The 16,610-nt window shown below is 41.0% G+C and overlaps 1 protein-coding gene across 1 annotated transcript; it reads right to left on the reverse strand.

Moving 5' to 3' along the window:
• Window positions 1–231: 231 nt before the first annotated feature.
• Window positions 232–16,070, reverse strand: fermt3b (FERM domain containing kindlin 3b). The gene is made up of 15 exons (XM_083981260.1): window positions 15,898–16,070; window positions 14,324–14,496; window positions 12,543–12,776; window positions 5,303–5,419; window positions 4,628–4,796; window positions 4,406–4,508; window positions 4,173–4,280; window positions 3,734–3,868; window positions 3,203–3,249; window positions 2,863–2,987; window positions 2,324–2,430; window positions 1,882–2,103; window positions 1,587–1,711; window positions 606–747; window positions 232–500 (listed from the first exon to the last, which is right to left on the reverse strand). The coding sequence occupies exons 2-15, from the start codon at window positions 14,445–14,447 to the stop codon at window positions 321–323; spliced, it is 1,938 nt and encodes a 645-aa protein (XP_083837386.1). The 5' UTR covers window positions 14,448–14,496; window positions 15,898–16,070; the 3' UTR covers window positions 232–320.
• Between the last annotated feature and the right edge of the window lie 540 nt (window positions 16,071–16,610).

Raw genomic sequence — 16,610 nt, forward strand, 5'->3', positions numbered from 1 at the left:
GTGCTGATGGTGAACCAGATGACCAGCAGTGTGGCCCAGCAGCAGTCCATCCTAGAGGAAAGTGGAGGTCAACGTATGGACCGCTGAAGTCTTGAATTGTCTTTTGACCCCTTGTGAACAACAGTGTGAGTGTGTCTGCAACAAAAGCTAGATAATAATGGACAGACAAGGTGGGTTTACACATGTACACATGAACAATTAATCTTATTTTAACTCCTATACTGTTGTGATCTGTAGCAGTTGCCTGAATGCAACAATAAATCCTGTTCCACACGGTTCTCCACTGTTGAGACGCAGCCGATCTGATGTCGGCGTCCGTCTCAGAGAGCTTCATGGCCACCAGTCAGCTTGTGGAAGAGTTCCTCGTTGAGTGTGTCGCTCTTCTCACGACTGCGTGTCGACATGAAAATGTAGCCTCCGATAAACTCGTGGACAATTTTGCAGTCAGCAGTCACACAGCTAAAAGCAATGTTGACATTGCCTTCGAATTCAATGGCCATCTGAAGGGAGTCAGAAACACAAATGATGTAAATTTTCAGTCATTTTAAGCTGAAGTCATAACTGGTTTGTCGGCAACAGGAGCTTGAACACAGAATGAGTCTGACCTGTCGTATGTCCCAGTTAACGTTCCACTGCTTCATGTTGTTGTAGCGCCAGGTCTTCACCACATCACCAACCCCAAGGTCGATGCGGATCAGGCGGTTTGGAGCGATGCCCAGTACCTCGTCTTTTCGGCTACCCTTGAACCTGTTCATCAAAAATGTCTTTCAGGTTTCTGCATTTTAAAATCTTGACAAAAGTCACTTATCAACCTTCCGATAGTTTGAGATTTAACTGAGTTGCATGCTAGCTGAAATAGATATCACTTGTTTTCCTGTGTTTTCTACTCTTATCAACACTCAAATCTAGTGCACCACTTCAGGAGCAGGGACTGCTGACCAGAAGTTCCTCTGCAGAGCTGTGTCTAGCAGTGACTTAGCACAGCAATAATTAATTCCCTTGAAACTTTTAAAAAATCTGAAATTTTACCTAAAATCATTTTTGGTAAATTTGTTTTTTGATCTTAAAAGCAAAATTAAGTCTTAATAAATTATATGGTTTCTTAAATTATGGCTGCTAGTGAGATCAAATCTTTTCTGAAAAGAATGCGCTTCAACTGGGAGCAGCAAAGTCTGGTAGCTCTGAGTTTCTTACTCTGTTTTTGTTGTATTTTATCATATTTTTTCAATTACTGCCTGCTGCAATTGTTTTATATAACACTTGTTAAAATGTATTTTTGTGTTCATCTTTTTTGTCATTGTTGTGTGAGCTACTGGACTATCTTGAATTTCCCTGCTAGGGATGAATAAAGTATTCTCTATTCTATTCTATTCTATTCTAAAGAGATGAGGGTCAATATTTATGCTGTGTATGAAAAAAAAAGTTTACTTACATAATGCTTACTGTATAAATTGACACTGTATGTGACTTTGATAGCCTAGTTCTTAGTTCTTCCACTTGTCATGATGTAATGAAAAGGGCTTAAATTGATGCTGACGAGCATTAAATCAATTCTGAAAACCTTTAAATTAAGCGTTAAACTTAACCTGACAACGACGTATGAGAGGCCAAAGTCAGGCAGGGCCTGCCAGATCTGCAGGAAGCGCATCACGGCGTCCGTCAGTGAGAGCTGAGCCACGTTCTGGTACGCGTCCAGAATACGAGGGGTCAGCTAGAAGAAAACACACAGACATCAGATATAATCTCTACTGGGTGAGGGTTTCAGCTGCAGAATCATTTCCATTGCCAACTGTGCCCATTGGTGACTGTCGTACACAGTAAATAGGTTCAACAGGTGAGTGATTGGTGGTTTTGTGTCTGGGTAACAGATTCCTCCTCTACCTGTTTAGCTTTGTACTTCTTATGGTAGCGTGGCGATACCAGACTGTGGGTATTGATGGTTTCATCGTTGGCAGGTGCGTTGCCATGGGAACTGGAGTTGGTCTTTTGCATTGCAAGGAATGTGTGGATGCTCTGTATTTCACCCTGGTAACTGCTATCTGCGAGGCTCTTGCCCTTGGAAGCCAACCGACACGCCGCCATCCACTGAGCGTACTGCTGCTCCTGGAGGGTGAGAGACAAAACACAGAGAGAGAGCGTGATGGGACTGTGGTCAAAGATGTGAGATAGTGGGAAAAAGACAGAGATGAGGGGAGACAGGTGTGTGTGTGTGTGTGTGTGTGTGTGTGTGTGTGTGTGTGTGTGTGTGTGTGTGTGTGTGTGTGTGTGTGTGTGTGTGTGTGTGTGTGTGTGTGTGTGTGTGTGTGTGTGTGTGTGTCCTCACGTTTTCACAGCGCAGATAGACCTCGTTCATTCCCTCAGGTGCTGGTATCAGGAGTTTGATAAGGAACTTCTGCGCGGCCATGTTAATTTCTGGAGCCACTTCACATCCTGTGCGCGAGATGAATATCAAAGCAACATTTAAATGTGACATTTACCGGTTATACAAATACAGGGAGAACAGACATAAGACATGGATGATATAAACACTGAGTCAGACTTCCATGGCATCTTGAGGACATGGGCCACGCCTGAATGAATCCCATTGACTCACACTTCCACTGAACCGTGTGTGTGTGTGTGTGTGTGTGTGTGTGTGTGTGTGTGTGTGTTGTCATCTGAATTAGTGTCGTTATTCCTCTTTCCATGTCCAAGCCCAGAAATTTGGTTTAAGACTATTTAAACAGTGATGTTACACGGGTCTGAATAAACAGACTTTGCTTTATTGGCTAATAGTTCTATTGATAATTGAGTACATTATTAGTGACATGGCATGAACATATTATACTGATGGAAAGTAGAATTGTACTGTATATCCATTACCTTTGAGGTTTATCTGCTGAATGGGCTCTCCAATGCTCTCCTCTTTGCTCTTGAAATAGGAGATCGAGGTATCCTGAAACTTAAACCAGTACTGCTTGTATCCCTTCAGTGTCAATCTCTTTGGCCTGAAATATACAGTCAGTCACACACACAGTTTCACCAAAACACCTCGATCATTTTCATCAAGACCTTTCCTCCTCATATATGATAAAAATGTGATTAAAAAAAATTACAAATACAGTTTATGTTCTTGTTCTTTAGAAATCTGGTGCTTTCTGAAATTTCCATATATAAGCATATGAAAGCATTTCATTTTGAGTGACTGGAAAATGAATCTCACCTGAATATCTTCAGATAATCATTGAGCTCTGGCGCAGTCATGTTTTCCTGGATTGAGGATGACATTTTTTTTTATATTGATAAACGTATTCAATATTTTTGCTTCAAAGAGACACCAATAAAAAGAAAATCTTGTTTTTCTCAACATTTCCAGTTCTTTTCACATAAAATCTGTATTTGAATTTGTACCTCAAACAAAATTGAGTTGAGGTTTTTAATTCTAGTTCTATTTCTCAATGTAAGAAATAAATAAATGATTACAGCCAAAGTTATTACTAATCTCAGGCCCTCTGACAGCAAGATTATTACATAATGACATAACTGCTGCTGAGTTTTTTTTTTTACACTTACATTAGCATTTCATGTAATATTTCTCATCGCTGGCACCAAAACATTTGATGGTATCAATAACCAGCTGACATGTCTTTTTCACCATTTGTGTTGACTTAGAGCTTGCAGCCTTGCTTCAGTCAAACAACCGAGACCAGTGAAACTCAGGAGATGACCTGTGAGTAAAGTTAAAATGTCTGACCAGCATCTCGGATGCAGAGCTGCTCTCTCCCTCCATCTTGACTTCCAGGCACTGCAGGGCTGACTCCAGGTCATCCATGGCTGCATTGGAGCTCATCAGCTGTGGCTCTGACTGAGAAACCTTACTGATGTGGTACTGCATGAATTTGAATATAAGAGAGGAGAGTGACAAACTATTAGCCATGTACATGATGTTAAAGGGGAAAATGAATGAAAACTCTGTGTTGTTGCTCCCTGTTTCACCTAAATTTTGTGAACAGGGCCAATTCTTTGTAACTGTAGGACTAGGACAGGATTTTAAATGTGAAGACAGACTCACTAGTGTCTTCGTGAGATGCTTTTGACTGTATTTGTGTATAAATAATGGGCTGTTTGTGATGTGATATCTGGCATTTTTTGTCCACTTCCTATAAAGCAATTTCAGTGTTTGTGCTTCCTACCTGCAGAGCTCCAAACAGCATCATCTCCTCCTCTGTGCAGTCAATGTCTTCCAGCAGGATGGCCCAGCGAGCCTGCTCATACAGCTGGGTCAGACGCACAACATCATACTGCAGGGCCAGAGAGGATGGGGAATGGGAAGGTAGAGGTCAAAGATAAGAAGGTCTGCCACATACAAAAACATTCACATGCTCTTATCTATTACACACACAGACATACACACACACACACACACCTTGGGTTCTATGTCATAGAAGGCAGAGTATTTGAAGCGAAGCCAGAGTTTGTCATTTTCATTGATCCCCTGCTGCATGAGACAACGGGATGAGTCCAACCACCTGAGGAAAAATGACAAAAAGTACATGTTTACAAATTTGTTTTTTTGTTGTTGTTTTTTTTTACAACCAGTCATGCTGTAGTTGGTTTTACCATATGTATATGTGTATAGGCAGCATACCTGCCATTGATGTGGGCCTTGTCCACCACACTGGCTGGGCGGTACTGCTTGGCTATGGCTTCTGGGGCGGGGGGAGGCTGAGTAATTGACAGCATCTTGTAGATGGCCTCCATCTGAGGTGAGTCAGCAAAGTGAGCTGGCATGCCATTATACAGACAGGGCCGCGACACTGCAAAGGAAGATGGAGTGGGAGGGTGACTTTAAAATTTTCCAGGGAGTTAATGTCACAGACTTTAGAATATACGTTTGGCCACACTGTAATAAATGGTTTAATTTCTGCTTTCACAAGACTCTCTGGGTGTAAAGCGTTTTGAGGACTATTGATTGATAAATATGCCAAAACCTTTTCTCAGAGGCAGAACTGATGCTAGAAAACCAAGATTTCTCAGTGATTGTTGGTTCGTATGTCTATGCTAAAAAAAAAACTGCAAGGACACTGTAACTTTTTTTCTATTGATGTTACAGTATCAAAGGGACAAATTCTTACAAAGATGAAGTTTAATTAATTGGACTTTTAACAAAATAAGATGTTTGCTCTTATCCATTTTACCATCTGCTACAGTGAACATTTTAAGTCTTTAAATATTTTTGTTATAACACACCACTTATATTGTTGTTTACTGTAATATGTGTGAATGTTGGGCCTGGAGGGTGAATGGAGTGTGATGAGTGTACCCGAGGAGAGGGGCACCTCGGTCAGGTCGTAGATCTCCTCTGTTGAGTCTTTATCTTTTTTCTTCTTTTTCTCTTCCAAGGGCCGAAGGAGGGAGAGCTCTTCAGGGCGGCGGATGTCTGTAGAGGTAATAGAGGGGAAATGGATGTTATTTAAAGTGTATACTTATTTAGATCACTTTTTATGCAGAGTAAACAATGTAACACAAACTGTTGTCTGTCTTGTTCATCAGCTCATTGGATGAGCTTTGGCGTGGGACTCTGTGGCGCAATGGTAGCGCGTCTGACTCCAGATCAGAAGGTTGCGTGTTCAAATCACGTCAGGGTCACTACTTAAAGTTTAAAAGAAATGGACTGCCATCCTTACCAGATAGATACTTTCAAACTCTTCTGGTTCCAGAAACTTACATCTATTCTGTGGTGGAAAAGTAGCCCTACTGACACTCAACTGGAAGATAGCGTTTATATACCACATCAAGATCAAGACTGTTTGATCACTTTGCGTCCAGTGTTTGATATATATTGGATGTCCAACTTATTTCAGTGCCTGGTTCATTAGCTGATCAGTTGACCTCAAAATCATGTAGACTCTGTGGCGCAACGGTAGCGCGTCTGACTCCAGATCAGAAGGTTGCGTGTTCAAATCACGTCAGGGTCAGTTCTTTACTGTCTGAAAGATACCTTAAGTGTAAAAAATGGACTGTCACCCTTTCCACATGGACACCTTCAAAGTACCATATCTGATTTCTACTCTATCTGTAACAGCCTCTCAGTGCCAGGTCCATTAGCTGATCAGCTGAATAGTACAGCATGTAGGCTCTGTGGCGCAACGGTAGCGCGTCTGACTCCAGATCAGAAGGTTGCGTGTTCAAATCACGTCAGGGTCAATACTTACAGTTTAAAAGGAAAGGACTGTACCATCCTTACCAGATAGACACTTTAAAAGTATTCTGGTTTAGAGGATTGTTGGAAATCCAGAAATGTACATCTATTCTGTGGTGGAAAAGTAGCCCTACTGACACTCAACTGGAAGATCAGTGTTTATATACCACATCAAGATCAAGACTGTTTGATCACTTTGCGTCCAGTGTTTGATATATATTGGATGTCCAACTTATTTCAGTGCCTGGTTTATTAGCTGATCAGTTGACCTCCAAATCATGTAGACTCTGTGGCGCAACGGTAGCGCGTCTGACTCCAGATCAGAAGGTTGCGTGTTCAAATCACGTCAGGGTCACTACTTAAAGGGACAACGAGGAGTTTCTATTCGGTTATAAAAAAGTCTCACGTTAATGTGGATGAATCTCCGCTACCCACGCTTGTTAATGGGCCCATTTTCGATAAATATATCGTTCTGTCTCTATCGTTATTTTGTTATTATTAGTGGTGGCGGAGATGCTGGTCGAGCCGACCAGCGTTTTTTACTTTCGGTTTCGCAACGAGTCATGAGAATAACGCAGCTGAATCGCCGTTTATGGTCGGAACTACGGTGGTATGTGAACCTCTTTGAACCTCTGACTTTAATTCTTGATGAATGAAAACATGAGTCTGTCTTGCGCTGGTCAAAGAATTTTACGGTGCGCGCGGAGGCTCATAAATGTAGTGTGAAAACGCTTCGCTTTTCCAAAACTCCTCGTTGTCCCTTTAAAGTTTAAAAGAAATGGACTGCCGTCCTTACCAGATAGACGTCTTTGAAGACTTCTGGTTTAGAGGGTTATTGGAAAAGTAGCCCTACTGGCACTCACCTGGAAGATAGCGTTTATATACCACATCAAGATCAAGACTGTTTGATCACTTTGCGTCCAGTGTTTGATATTGGATGTCCAACTTATTTCAGTGCCTGGTTTATTAGCTGATCAGCTGACCTCAAAATCATGTAGACTCTGTGGCGCAACGGTAGCGCGTCTGACTCCAGATCAGAAGGTTGCGTGTTCAAATCACGTCAGGGTCAGTTCTTTACTGTCTGAAAGATACCTTAAGTGTAAAAAATGGACTGTCACCCTTTCCACATGGACACCTTCAAAGTACCATATCTGATTTCTACTCTATCTGTAACAGCCTCTCAGTGCCAGGTCCATTAGCTGATCAGCTGAATAGTACAGCATGTAGACTCTGTGGCGCAACGGTAGCGCGTCTGACTCCAGATCAGAAGGTTGCGTGTTCAAATTACGTCAGGGTCAATACTTACAGTTTAAAAGGAAAGGACTGTACCATCCTTACCAGATAGACACTTTCAAAGTATTCTGGTTTAGAGGATTATTGGGAATCCAGAAACTCAGATCTATTCTCTGGTGGAAATGTAGCCCTACTGACGCATAACTGGAAGATAGCTTTTATATACCACATCAAGATCAAGACTGTTTGATCACTTTGCGTCCAGTGTTTGATATATATTGGATGTCCAACTTATTTCAGTGCGTGGTTCAATAGCTGATCAGCTGAGCGGTAAAGCATGTAGACTCTGTGGCGCAACGGTAGCGCGTCTGACTCCAGATCAGAAGGTTGCGTGTTCAAATCACGTCAGGGTCACTACTTAAAGTTTAAAAGAAATGGACTGCCGTCCTTACCAGATAGACGCATTTGAAGACTTCTGGTTTAGAGGATTATTGGAAAAGTAGACCTACTGGCACTCACCTGGAAGGTAGCGTGTATTATACCACATCAAGATCAAGACTGTTTGATCACTTTGCGTCCAGTGTTTGATATATATTGGATGTCCAACTTATTTCAGTGCCTGGTTCATTAGCTGATCAGCTGACCTCAAAATCATGTAGACTCTGTGGCGCAACGGTAGCGCGTCTGACTCCAGATCAGAAGGTTGCGTGTTCAAATCACGTCAGGGTCAATACTTACAGTTTAAAAGAAATTGACTGCCATCCTTACCCGATAGACACCTTCAAAAAAGTCTTCTGGTTTAGAGGATTGTTGGAAATCCAGAAACTTACATCTATTCTGTGGTGGAAAAGTAGCCCTACTGACACTCAACTGGAAGATAGCGTTTATATACCACATCAAGATCAAGACTGTTTGATCACTTTGCGTCCAGTGTTTGATATATATTGGATGTCCAACTTATTTCAGTGCCTGGTTTATTAGCTGATCAGCTGACCTCAAAATCATGTAGACTCTGTGGCGCAACGGTAGCGCGTCTGACTCCAGATCAGAAGGTTGCGTGTTCAAATCACGTCAGGGTCAATACTTACAGTTTAAAAGGAAAGGACTGTACCATCCTTACCAGATAGACACTTTAAAAGTATTCTGGTTTAGAGGATTGTTGGAAATCCAGAAATGTACATCTATTCTGTGGTGGAAAAGTAGCCCTACTGACACTCAACTGGAAGATCAGTGTTTATATACCACATCAAGATCAAGACTGTTTGATCACTTTGCGTCCAGTGTTTGATATATATTGGATGTCAAACTTATTTCAGTGCCTGGTTCATTAGCTGATCAGTTGATCTCGAAAGCATGTGAACTCTGTGGCGCAATGGTAGAGCGTCTTACTCCAGATCAGAAGGTTGCGTGTTCAAATCACGTCAAGGTCAGTTCTTTACTGTCTGAAAGATACCTTAAAGCAGAAGTAAGTGATATATTTGTGTTAATATAAGTCTTAAATAGTTATATCTTCCGACAGCAATCACTTAAATAGAGTGTTTTGTCTGAAACACAGGTCTGTCAGTCACTCTGCTCTGCTCTGAGTCGAGGAGAAAACATTTATCGTATCCTACAGTTTTTATCCAATGAGGAGAGAGAACGGCATGCAGGGCTGTGTGTGCAGCCAAGGGACGCCGTGAATGTGGTGACGTAGGGACGAGGACTGTTATGGTGCGTTCAAGGAAACTCGTATTTTTCCGACCGTGAAGTCGTACCAGTTCGATCTGGTACGAGTTCACCGGTCGGAAGTTACGAGTGGCCGTTATAGTGACTTTCACCGGTAAAACAGGTCGGAAAAACACGAGTGGTTTGCCTGGAACGCTACAAAGTCGTAAGTTGTGACTTGAAGCTGTAATTTACGATTTCAAAAGCCTGCCTGGAACGCAGCATTAGCGAAAACGACCGGACCACTTACTTCTGCTTTAAGTGTAAAAAATGGACTGCCACCCTTTCCACATGGACACCTTCAAAGTACCATATCTGATTTCTACTCTATCTGTAACAGCCTCTCAGTGCCAGGTTCATTAGCTGATCAGCTGAATAGTGAATCATGTGGACTCTGTGGCGCAACGGTAGCGCGTCTGACTCCAGATCAGAAGGTTGCGTGTTCAAATCACGTCAGGGTCAATACTTACAGTTTAAAAGAAAAGGACTGTACCATCCTTACCAGATAGACACTTTCAAAGTATTCTGGTTTAGAGGATTATTGGCAATGCAGAAACTCAGATCTATTCTCTGGTGGAAATGTAGCCCTACTGATGCTTAACTGGAAGATAGCGTTTATATACAGTACCACAGCAAGATCAAGACTGTTTGATCACTTTGTGTCCAGTGTTTGATATATATTGGATGTCCAACTTATTTCAATGCCTGGTTCATTAGCATTACTTAAAGTTTAAAAGAAATGGACTGCCGTCCTTACCAGATAGACACCTTTGAAGACTTCTGGTTTAGAGGATTATTGGAAAAGTAGCCCTACTGACGCTCAACTGGAAGGTAGCGTGTATTATACCACATCAAGATCAAGACTGTTTGATCACTTTGTGTCCAGTGTTTGATATATATTGGATGTCCAACTTATTTCAGTGCCTGGTTTATTAGCTCATCAGTTGACTGCAAAATCATGTAGACTCTGTGGCGCAACGGTAGCGCGTCTGACTCCAGATCAGAAGGTTGCGTGTTCAAATCACGTCAGGGTCAGTTCTTTACTGTCTGAAAGATACCTTAAGTGTAAAAAATGGACTGCCATCCTTTCCACATGGACACCTTCAAAGTACCATATCTGATTTCTACTCTATCTTTAACAGCCTCTCAGTGCCAGGTTCATTAGCTGATCAGCTGAATAGTACAGCATGTAGACTCTGTGGCGCAACGGTAGCGCGTCTGACTCCAGATCAGAAGGTTGCGTGTTCAAATCACGTCAGGGTCAATACTTACAGTTTGAAAGAAAAGGACTGTACCATCCTTACCTGATAGACACCTTCAAAGTATTCTGGTTTAGAGGATTATTGGGAATGCAGAAACTCAGATCTATTCTCTGGTGGAAATGTAGCCCTACTGACGCTTAACTGGAAGATAGCGTTTATATACAGTACCACAGCAAGATCAAGACTGTTTGATCACTTTGTGTCCAGTGTTTGATATATATTGGATGTCCAACTTATTTCAATGCCTGGTTCATTAGCATTACTTAAAGTTTAAAAGAAATGGACTGCCGTCCTTACCAGATAGACACCTTTGAAGACTTCTGGTTTAGAGGATTATTGGAAAAGTAGCCCTACTGACACTCACCTGGAAGGTAGTGTGTATTATACCACATCAAGATCAAGACTGTTTGATCACTTTGCGTCCAGTGTTTGATATATATTGGATGTCCAACTTATTTCAGTGCCTGGTTTATTAGCTGATCAGTTGACTGCAAAATCATGTAGACTCTGTGGCGCAACGGTAGCGCGTCTGACTCCAGATCAGAAGGTTGCGTGTTCAAATCACGTCAGGGTCAATACTTAAAATTTAAAAGAAATTGACTGCCAATGCCATCCTTACCCCATAGACACCTTCAAAAAAGTATTCTGATTTAGAGGATTGTTGGAAATCCAGAAACTCAGATCTATTCTGTGGTGGAAAAGTAGCCCTACTGACGCTCAACTGCAAGGTCACTTGTATATCACATGAAGATGAAAACCATTTGGATTTGTACCATATCTGATTTGTACTCTATCTTCTGTATGTATATATATATATATGTGTGTGTATATGTGTACGTGTATATATTGGACGTCCAACTTATTTCAGTGCCTGGTTAATTTGCTGATCAGCTGACCTGTAAAGCATGTAGATTCTGTGGCACAACGGTAGCGCATCTGACTCCAGATCAGAAGGTTGCGTGTTCAAATCACGTTAGGGTCAGTTCTTCTACTGTCCAAAATTATGGGGAAGCACCTCATTTATGTAATTGATTGTTATCCTTACCAGATGATCGTCATCAATATCTGTATTTGGGTTACTGGATTGCTGGAAAGACAAAAATTAATTTCACTCCTACTGGTGCTTGGTTCATCAGCTCATTGGTTGACCAGGATTCACAATGTGACACAATAGAAATGTGCCTGACTCCAGACCAAAAGGTTTTTTGGTCAACTCATGTCAGAATAAACTATTCAGTAATTCAAGTTAAGGTGGAGGACGATTGCATATGTGATCAATAAACACCAAACTATAATGTATAACTGTTAGAAGGCACTAATCTCATCCCCCTGCTTTTATTTGCTGTTCTCAGTATGAAGTACTTTGCATTTATCAGAGATACATATCACCGGAGGGAGGATTGCCACCGGTAATGAACTTTCTGTTAGACTGACAACCCTCAAATACACAATATATAAATTCACTGTGAATAATAGCCTAATGGTATTACTCAAGTGTGAAAGGAATCAACAGCTCTGTTTGATTTTAAATAGCAAGTATTGTTGAGAGCTTCTGTTTTAATCTGCTTTACATTAGAAATGTTCCCTTCGTTTTTATCCATGATGGGATTTATCAGATATGTTTCTGTTCCTCCTCTTCGTGTTTGATCTAACTGCTGCATGGTAAATTTGATACAAATCAGAGATTTCTTCATCTGTATCTCTGCTCCGTTTAAGCTGCTTTTCTACTGACAGATTTTATTATTTCCCCTTTGCCTGCTGCTTTTCAAAACCTTTCCAGTCGGCTGTCACCTCCTGGGGATTTCTGGTGAGGAATTGAGACCAAGAAGTGCCAGAATTAGACTAAATGAAAGCATGAAGCAGATGGCGAAGGTCTAATTTTCTGGCAGTGATGTGTGTGTGTGTGTGTGTGTGTGTGTGTGTGTGTGTGAGTGTGTTGGTACAGCCAATTAGACAGCAACATATTAATGAGACACTTTTACACATCTTGAAGAATAATTAGGTTGTGAACAGCTATTACAGTGTGAGTTCTTACAATCAGCAAGACAACTGAGAGGGAGAAGTAAGAAAAGGAACTGAAGGAATTCACACTGTGAAAGCAAAACTTTAAAACCCACTGTTTGGCTGAAATATAGAGTTGGTGCAGAAAGAAAGAAGCTTACTGAGCATTCTGCAGATGCCTATCACAGTCTTGAAGACAGGGGTGGAGAAGCAGGCCAGGAGCTTCAGGGTGATGCCGTTGGGCAGACCCAGCCTCAGTGGCTTGTGCTGGGGCATGAAGAGCAGCCGGGCATCAGCATGGATTTCATATTTCTCCAGACTCCAGGCCGTCCGCAGCAGCCATTTCTGCTTCTGATCCCACCACAGTGCATGGTCCGACCAGTCACGCTTGATTTCTGCAGGGGACAGACACAAATCACAAATTACTACAAACCAAAGCAACTTTAACCTTTATTCTTTACCTGTGGAATGGTTCAAAGTTTTCAGGTGACAGGACTGAGTGAAAACCTGGGGACACAACTATGTGTATTTTAACTAAAATGACAGGCTATTGTTTTATTATGAAAATATATAAATATTTAAAGCAAATATAGGATGTGAAGTTACAAAATAATGCAATTTATGAATGGTAAAGTGTGTCATTTAGAGTGGAAAAGACAAAAGCTTCAGTGTTGTAGGTACGTTTTACCTTTAAATTTGCAATAAGATCAATATGCAGGACACTTAATTGGCTTAATAAGAAAATGTATTTTATAGTTAATTTTCATGAATATTTTTTATACAACATCCTGGGGAGTGGAATGGCCCATTAGTACTCTTTGTTGTAATAACACCGTGGATACACACAGTCACTCAGGTGATAGTTAAATGATTTTGTTTTTTCTGTTGCATGGTTGAAAGCTAATCAGCAACTTCTGTACCGTTTTGAAACCATTGCATTTATTTTTTAAACACATGCTCCTTGACGAATCCAAATGCAAAAAGCAATGATGGAAGACGACCTTACTAACAGGGCCGTTCACCGTGTCGCAGCGGGAGTGGTCCGAAGACTCTGTGGCGCAACGGTAGCGCGTCTGACTCCAGATCAGAAGGTTGCGTGTTCAAATCACGTCAGGGTCAAAGTGCGTCTTTTACTGGAACAAGTTAACAGGGTTGCAGCATGGATCTATATAACACATCCATGCATTGCAAAGGTTGGACAGATATGCATTCATCGTCTTTGCGCACCAACTCCATTTAAATCTGAGGCTTTTTCTTCCTCAACAACTGCCGAGAGACTCTGAGCTGACAATAAAATGACCCAACTAACAATTAAACTGACACAGAGAAAACCCAACAGGTTAAGGAGGAGGTAGGTAGCTAAACGGAATATCACCGTGAAATGCATAATAAAATTTATTTTGTATGTCTTACTTTACTATTCTCAAAGGGGATATTACAGTGTATTACAGTGTAGCAGCAGCCACTTAACATACCCAAATCACAAAAATGCTTAGGCACATGTTAAACTCACCAAATATGGCGCACAAATGAAAAAAAAACAACAGGAAAAGTATCGACCAAAAATAGACATATTGCAAAACATGACAGGAAAAGAACTGACTAAAGATAGACACATTACTAAATTATGAACTAAATATACAAAGTAAGGATGGTACACCACATTGTACATAAGTGCAAGTTGAGTGGATGTAGGTACTGTATAGTAATAAAAACTTCAAAAATGAAATTACATTTTGTTTTGTGTTTATTTTTAAAATCATATGTATATTTTTTTTATTCTAGCATTTTGTTACTGAAAGAAGTAGAGGAAGAGAAGACGACACCAAAACCAAAACGAAAATGTATCTATTCATGCAAATAATGTAACAGGCTAATGTATTTTTAGCCTGTCATTGAGAGAACGACTGAGACAAACAGAGGCAGACAGACAGTGACCTACGTGTCTTTTCCACCAGCTTTAGGATGACCCCTCCGACGTGGAGGTCGGAGGTCACGCTGAGGGTGACAGCTGGAGCGTCAGGCCCCAGTTCCTCCACTATGACTGACAGGTCCCACGCCGCCATATTGGGAGAAGGAGAGGAAGAACGAGAGGGAGAACCGAAGGAGACAGGTCTAACAGAGAAGAGAAGACATACACATTACAGAAGCACAAGGGACAAAGATGGAGAGAGTGAGTGAATGAAAGATTTAGTAAAACTGTCAAAGTGATAACAAGTTACTAAGAAAGGCAGCTCAGCAAAGGCTATTTAAATGATCTATCATGCTGACAAATGCAATTTTTGTGTGTTTTTGTCTTGTGGAAGTATGTGACAGCCCAGACAAGACGGTCAAGGACAAGAAGACGAATAATTAATCACTTAAATAATTTGTTTTTCCACCAAACTGATTAAACTGCCATCACCATCTCCTCAGGTCTGACATGAAATATGGTCAGATGTTTCTTGATGGCAAACCCAGTGTTTTAGCTATTATTATTTTAGAGTCCTATAAGTGACATGCTTTTATGTGTGAATAAATCGTTAAAATGCCTGGAGAAACATTTAAAAACTCTGCAAAAGAGGATATACATACCTGAAATGTAAAAGACAATTTCAAATATTGGACTAAATATTAAAGCTCTCTGTTTTATTTCATATGGGTTCATAAAATTCATTGACACGTGCATTTATTATTCATATTCAAGAAGGATGAAACTGCTGGTTTAACTGTACACGAGACACAGAACTTGATAGATGTGATAATACAAAACCTACATTAGTTTTCCATGTAAGATATTAAATAAGACAGATATGGTAGATAGTATGACAATCGTCCTTCAGGGTTCAATATGATCAAATTCACATGATACTGAGTAACACAATGGGCATGCACACACACACACACACACACACACACACACACACACACACACACACACACACACACACACACACACACACACACACACACACACACACACACACACACACACACACACACACACACACACACACACACAGAGACTGAATGGGTGGCTTTATTCTGACATGTCCAGCCTGAGGAGCACTTCCTGTTTCTGCCTTAAACTATCACCATGGATGCACACTTCCGCTTTCTGACCCACCCATGTCTTTCAGTGAACTAAATTACTACATTTGTGTGAAAGTGTTAAAGCTCACCTTAAAGATAAGGATAAGGATTAAAATGTGTTTGTGCCCTATGTAACTGCATTTTTAAAGAATGGTATCACAAACAGTGCCATGACAAACATAAATGACATACGACTGTGTCACTCTTAGCCTTTTTTGGAGGCCTAAATTTTCATAATCTGTGTATTTCTAAATTCTGATCTGTGACCAGTGAACCTCTTATATGTTATATACTGATGCGAGCGATAATAAATGACCCCAGATCAGGCCTATTTAACACAGAAGTCTTACACATACACACCCTTTGCTAACTTTCTCCCTGCCCGTACGCTTTCTCCCATGCTGTCACAGACTCAAACATCCTATACGACATGAAAGACAATACCTTCAGTCTCCTCTGTCCACGGGTTTGAGATATTGAATCTGGGAGACCTGTGTGCCTCTGTCAGGTCTCTGAAGAAGTTCCCACGGTGTTCTGAAAAAGTTTTATGCAGCAGTTTTCGTCTCTGTCGATTTGGGCGGGTTGTGGTCTGTGCAGCTAGCTGTGCTGTGCTGTCTTTGTCACTTCTATCAAGACAGGCTTGTTCCTTTTTTCTGTCAGTTTCCGCCAGGCGGAAATGTGTAAACGACTACTTTTTTGACTGACAGGCAGTGTGAGTTGCGCATATGAGGCAGTGTGTGTGTGTGTGTGTGTGTGTGTGCATGCAGCATACGTGGGAGATGATTGGACAGACAATATGCATTATCACTGCCCTCCACTTGTCAATGTCAGCTTGTCAAAAAGGCAAGTATGCACACAACTCATGGTTTTTGTGTGTGTGTGTAATGATAATAATAATAATAATACATTTTATTTATACAGCGCTTTTACAGCTCTCAAAGATGCTTTACCTAAAACCAAATACAGAGGAAATAAAATACAACAACAAAAATACATAAGTGCTCAGTGCAGAGAGGAAGAAAGAGAGATAAATGAAAAATACATAGAAAGGACAAACAATGTGCAATATGTGTGTTTGTGATAAGAAAACTGATGGGGGGCACAGAGAAAGACAGCTACGGTTACAGGTTAAAAGCAGATTTAAAAAGGTGGGTTTT

This window comes from Trachurus trachurus (genome assembly GCF_905171665.1).
Source record: "Trachurus trachurus genome assembly, chromosome: 10".
Classification (NCBI taxonomy): domain Eukaryota; kingdom Metazoa; phylum Chordata; class Actinopteri; order Carangiformes; family Carangidae; genus Trachurus; species Trachurus trachurus.